The 6,249-nt window shown below is 35.4% G+C and overlaps 1 protein-coding gene across 4 annotated transcripts in view; it reads right to left on the reverse strand.

Annotated features, from left to right (window-relative positions):
* The window catches only part of phactr1 (phosphatase and actin regulator 1), a 22,608-nt gene that overhangs the window by 8,690 nt on the left and 7,669 nt on the right, over window positions 1-6,249 (reverse strand). For 2 of the 4 annotated variants that reach the window (XM_016466342.1, XM_016466339.1), the window contains exons 2-4: window positions 3,461-3,622; window positions 3,299-3,379; window positions 2,111-2,218 (exon numbers count right to left, since the gene is read on the reverse strand). In XM_016466342.1, coding sequence (XP_016321828.1) covers window positions 2,111-2,218; window positions 3,299-3,379; window positions 3,461-3,622 — 351 coding nt within the window. Of the gene's footprint in view, window positions 1-2,110; window positions 2,219-3,298; window positions 3,380-3,460; window positions 3,626-6,249 lie in introns of all 4 variants that reach the window. The other 2 variants (XM_016466341.1, XM_016466338.1) reach the window with 1 other exon arrangement.

Raw genomic sequence — 6,249 nt, forward strand, 5'->3', positions numbered from 1 at the left:
AGATGAATAGAAAGTTCAAAAGAACAGCATTTATTTGAAATAGAAATCTTTTGTAAGATTATAAATGTCTTTACTGCAACTTTTGATCAATTTAATGCATCCTTGATGAAAAAAAGTATTGATTTCTTTCTCCTTTCCCTTATAATATACATATACATCAGGGGCGATCCTTCCCAAGAGGCAAGGGAGGCAGTGTCTCCTCAAAAAATTAGATGACAAAATAATCGATATTACAAACATAAATCGCAAATATTACTAAATATGGCATTAAAAGTCTAAAAGTCACTCGTTTTTATAAAGTAACACTGTCCAACAGCGACACCCGCAGGTAAAGTTAACGTCAAAATAAAACTTGAAATTGTCTGAAAACGTGATGACTGCATCAGATTTTAGTGAGCGTTCAGCGTGATGAAATGAAAAGATATATCTTCGTGTCTGTGGCAGTGTTTACAGAGCTTTTATGACGATGACCCGAAATAAGTTGACTATTAAAAAGAACAGATGAACATCAGTTCACAAATAAAAAATATTGGTAACATTTTACAATAAGGTGTCGCTTAATGTGTTAACTACCATGAACAAACACGACACCCGCAGGTAAAGTTACAGCGGAGGCTTGCCTCCCTTTAGTCCATTGACTTTCAACAGAGACCCTAAAGCGTGCAGTGACTTTTCTTGGTTGTAATTGAGAATGAATGGGGGAAAGTCACGTGAGAGGAGGCAATGCCTCCATCGCGCTATAATTGGATATGATCGGTTATGATTGAATGTGATTGGTTCGTGTGATAAATCCTGCCTCTTGTTTTCGTGCGAGCTCTCGGTCAGAATGAAGCAAATGATGGCGTTATTGACTAATTATAAAGTAAACAACTCTCCCGCTTGGATATCACTGCTATGTGTCACGTCAAAATAAAGCTTGAAATGGTCTGAAAGCGTGATGACTGTGTCAGTTTTTAATGAGCATTCAGTGTGATGAAATGAAAGATATATCTTCGTGTTTGTGGCAGTGTTTACAGAGCTTTTATGACGATGACCCGAAATAAGTTGACTATTAAAAAGAACAGCTGAACATCAGTTCACAAATAAAAAAAGATTGGTAACATTTTACAATAAGGTGTCATTTAATGTGTTAACTAACATGAACAAACAATGAACATTTATTACAGTATTTATTCATCTTTGTTTACATTAGTTAATACAAATAGGGCCTACTGTTGTTCAGTGTTAGTTCATGTTAGTTCACAGTGCATAAACTAATGTTAACAAACACAACTTTTGATTTTAATAGTGCATTAGTAAATGTTGAAATTAATATTAACTAATTAATAAATGCTATAGAAGTAGGCTATTGTTTATTCTTAGTTCATGTTAACTAAAGTAGTTAACTAATTTTAACTAATGAATCCTTATTGTTAATTATTATTTATTTAATAACTTAATTATTATTGTAAATTGTTTCCAAAATATTGTTCAACTTGTTACTGCCTTTAGTTATTATTTTGGAATAAATATAAAACTGCATAAAAACACTATGAAATGTATAATTAGTATTAAAATATTAAATTAAATAAAATACAAAATAGAATTATATTTGTTCTTTTTTTATGTAATATTTATTTAACCAGGAAATGTGACAACATTAAGTGTAACAGGGACGGACACACACACACATACAGTATATATATGCATATATTTTAGAACATTGTAAAGTAAGATTACATATACATATATATATAGAGAGAGAGAGAGAGTTATTTTTATTAACAAAAGAGCAGTAAATATTCAATTAATATAATTGAATATTTACTGCTCTTTTTTTAATAAAAAAAACTCCCAAACCTTCAAGTGCATCTAGAATATTTTTTGAAACAAAACAGCAAAAATTACTCATTAACATATAACCACCCTCATTTGCATATCAACACCTACTCAGCATTCAGTACCTTGATCCCAATAAACATCAGTGTGAAATGACTTAAAGGTACAGTATCAGAAATACAGTAGCTTTATGTAGAAGGTGAAAAATGATCAGTAGACACTAAACTACGGCAGTTTTTGGTGAGATTCTAAGTCAAACCGTGCAGAATATGAGAAGTGGACAGTGAAGCACCTGTCGCTGTGACGCTGGTGTCTGCAGACTCTGACACTGGACTGATGATGACCTTCTGTCTGTCCAGATCACTCACACACATGCGGCCGCCGTCGACGCTGACCTCATCTACTGACACACAGATCGAGACGTTCACACTCACTTATTTCAATAAAGCGCGTTCAGTAGGGATGGGCGATATATTATCGTTTGCAATACACCGGTAAAAATTCTCCCCATGATAAGAATTAACCTTCCCGCGATAATAACGATAAAGTCTAGTTGTTGACATATTTCTGTGTGCGACCGTGCAGAGCGACATCGTGGAAGGCGGATGTGAAATTGAGGAAGAGTATAACGTTATTGCTAAAGGATGAGCTACTTCTACAATCTGGAACTGGTTTGGTTAGGGCTGTACAGTGCGACAAAAAATCGGTCTGAGCCTTGAATAAATGTAGTACAGTAGCATGTGTGTGCGATACAGTTTTGCATGTGTATGAGCCTGTTTACAAACCTGTTGTCCAACAAAGATACCATTTATTGACATGATTTTTCTCCAAATTAACTTAACATAGTCGAGAGTTTGAAATAACTTCTTTTTGTGACCAGACGTGGTTTCATATCACAGAATGCGGCAGAAATCATACTATTTTATAGTATTATATACAGTGATACAGGCTATGTCGAATACCATCGCATTATAAATATACTTTATCCTTATAAAAATACCCAGGATTCCTTAAAGAACACATTTAAACCATATATTGTCGCAATAGTATGTTTATATTCAGTTTCCTCAGTTAAAAATTCTCTATCTGCGTTTTATTCAGCTACAGCGATAACTGGATACCTTTGTCCATATTAGGGATTTCCTGGAACGTCATCAGTACTATTACTTCTGCAATGCATATGTGAAGTTCGCATTCTGCGCAAGGGCGCCCTCTGGCTTCCAGTATGAATTAAACAGTCATTACATTAAGTGTGTACTCAGTAATGCTCAGAACACCCTATTTTGGGTAAAAATAGGAAAAATAATACTTTTCTCTAAAGAAACAGGATGCACAAGATTCCCTGAATTATCGTTATTGAATCGTTATCGCAAATAAATACCAGAAGTTATCGTGATATATTTTTAAGCCCATATTGCCCATCCCTAACATTCAGTTCCTGTCTGCTTGAACGGATAAAGTAGAAAAGCTCTTTTCTTACCTTTCTCATACACTTCCTTCAGCACGCCTCTCTTGATGAGCTCTTCTCTGCTCTGACGCGTCGACATCTTCCTCTCCAGCACTGCCAATCATCAACGAAACTGCTTAGAAATGAAAACAGTGCATCTGCGTCTGCAGGTGGATTGCTATGCGTGTCTCGTACCTGCAGACGTCTGCTTGAACTTGTCGCTCTTTTTCTTTCTCCATTTCCACGGTTTGAAGAGTCGTCCCAGACTGGCCAGTTTGCTGCGTCTGCGGATCGGTGGCGTGTGCGTCCCGGGAACCAGCGAATCGGAGCGCATCGCCGCCAGACGCTCGGCACCCTCTGCTGAACACACAAAACACACACGGGACGTTTGTAAGCCTGTAAAGCCTGACATCTGGAAAAAAAAAGTTACCTCGTTTTTAGAAATGGAACCGGTTACTGACACTATCTAAAACAAAAAGTTTGCATATGTGTTTTATGTTCTAGTACTTTCATGTTCATGTACTAGCTTGCTCTATTATTTTTCTATTCTATCCATTTTCTTTTTATTTATTATATAATTTTAAAAAACTTGCTATGTGTACTGCGTTAAGCTGAGACTTGTTATACACTCTAAAAAAATCTGTAAAACAATATACTGTATTAATTTAGTATTATATAATTTGTATATAATATCTAATTTTATATATATATATATATATATATGTATATAATTTGAAGGAATTTTCCCGTATTTATTTTTTTACAGGTGTTTTACCAGTATTTTGAATTTTACACTTCATTGCATTGTGTTTTAGAGTTAACAGAAATGTCCGTAAAATTAATGGATAATGTTGTGTGTAATGAGCTGCCAGTACTTTTTTTGTTATTTTACAGATTTGTAGCACTTGCATATCATTGCTTTTTTGTTGATTTTGATTGCTTCCATTGTCCTCATTTGCTTTGGATAAAAGCGTCTGCTAAATGACTATTCAGCTCAATTTTATTCAGAGACTCGAACTGAACAAAAATATGCAAATTGGTGCAGATGATGATATTTATATGGACAAAAAGTGATGAAATTCTGATGCTTGTAATACACATCAATTATATGTTTATAACAGTAGAGCAGATACTGACATAAAATGATCTAATTATCAGCGGTCGCTCTACATCTCCAATAATCTGTTTTAGTAAGCGGAGATTGAAATGATCCAAACATATAATGCAGTGATTGAGAGCTGAAGAAATAAAGGCTCCTCAGAAGATGTGAGATGTTCTGGAGGCTTGTGAAGATCATTCCTCCGCTGAGGAACAGTGAAAGTAAAGCTTCTGGAAACAAACGCTCCTCAAAAGATCCTGAGGATCAGATTTGAGACTCTAAAACATGATTGATGGAGAATCAAGTAAAGCTGAGCTGCTTCAGTCCAGTAAGTGTTCATCTGGAGATATTACTGCAGTTATTCTGACATTTACTTGATCAAAATCAGTCGAGATTTGACACGAGAAAGACATGTGAAGCAGCAGCTGAAGTTGGATGTTTGTACAATTACACTAAAAGAGCTTTAACTGGATTGAAGACATGAGGAGATTGTGTGACAACGAAGTTTTGATCATTTAGAAGCCTTAGAAATATGGCTTTATATATAAATATATATACCCTATAGGGCTTATATAGGAATAGCCGATGTGTTTTATTGTGCTTTTTAAGAGTAAAACTCAACATCCACATTTATTGCGTGAAAACAGACCTCAAATGTTCAACAAAACATCTCGGGCTGAATGAAAGAGAAACAACATGAGGGCAACTTTCACTCCTGGGTGAATTATTTCTTTAACAAACTAGTAAATCCAACAGAAAATGTAAACATTTCCAGAAGCTGCAATAAGAGGTACAGTAAAAAGTCAAGGTCTTGAAACCTGAATGGTCATAAACCGAGTAAATGAGCCAAAAGAATTTAAATGGCTTTGAAAGAGAAGAAACTAAGCATTAAAAATGTCACGGCAGAGACCAAATACCTTAAGGATCAAGTAATTGGAAAAACTAACACAACTTATTCAACAATCTTCAGGAGAAATGACTAAAACAGAATATTTTCGTGTCCTTTCCATTTTGTCTCCAATCACAAGTTTTCCGATCTTTTGTTTTTATTACTTTCTCCATTTGGTAACTCAATAAAATAGGGCAAAGACATATATTAACATTCATTTTCTTAGATGAAGGAAATTCAGAAGGGGGAAGACGACTGTCACACGCATAAAGTGTAAATGTCTAATCCCATCTTCTCACCCCAGGAGAGTAATCTTCAGATATATTTCACATCACCAGAGCTTTCTGCGCACATCTGCTCTCTAATAATCCACTATTCATTTCACAGAGTGACTTTACACTGAGTGTAAAGTGTGGAAAAAGCGCTCACTATGAGTCCAAATGCTGTATTACATCAGCAGGAATTATATTTTGGATATTATGTTTTTTACTTGAAAATGATGGCAAGAAAATTAAAGGAAAAGTTACCCAAAAATGATCATTTGCTGAAAAATTCCTCACCCTCAGGCTATCCAAAATGTAGATGAGTGGATTGGAGAAATGTAGCATTGCATCAGTGTCTCAGCAATGGATGCTCTGCAGTGAATGGGGGCCGGCAGAATGAGAGTCCAAACAGCTGATAAACACATCACAATAATAACGCTTCCTCCAGTGAAAAAGTGCATCTGCTGTTGTCTCTCACATCAAAATCCAGCCACATATTTGTTTAGAGCGGTTTTGGCTTGTAAACAGTGCAGATTTCTCTCCTGATTCAGACCAGACCACTTTTTCACTGGAGGAATCCTTTTTCTGGAGGATTATGAACTCGTATTTTAGTTAAAAACGTCTTAATGCTGGATTAGTTTCAGCTTTTGTCTTCTCCAGATGTTAACTGATGGACTGGAGTGCTGTGGATTATTGTGATGTTTTTATCAGCTGTTTGGACTCTCATTCTGAC

This window comes from Sinocyclocheilus anshuiensis, unplaced genomic scaffold (genome assembly GCF_001515605.1).
Source record: "Sinocyclocheilus anshuiensis isolate Anshui unplaced genomic scaffold, SAMN03320099.WGS_v1.1 scaffold540, whole genome shotgun sequence".
In the NCBI taxonomy this organism is placed as follows: domain Eukaryota; kingdom Metazoa; phylum Chordata; class Actinopteri; order Cypriniformes; family Cyprinidae; genus Sinocyclocheilus; species Sinocyclocheilus anshuiensis.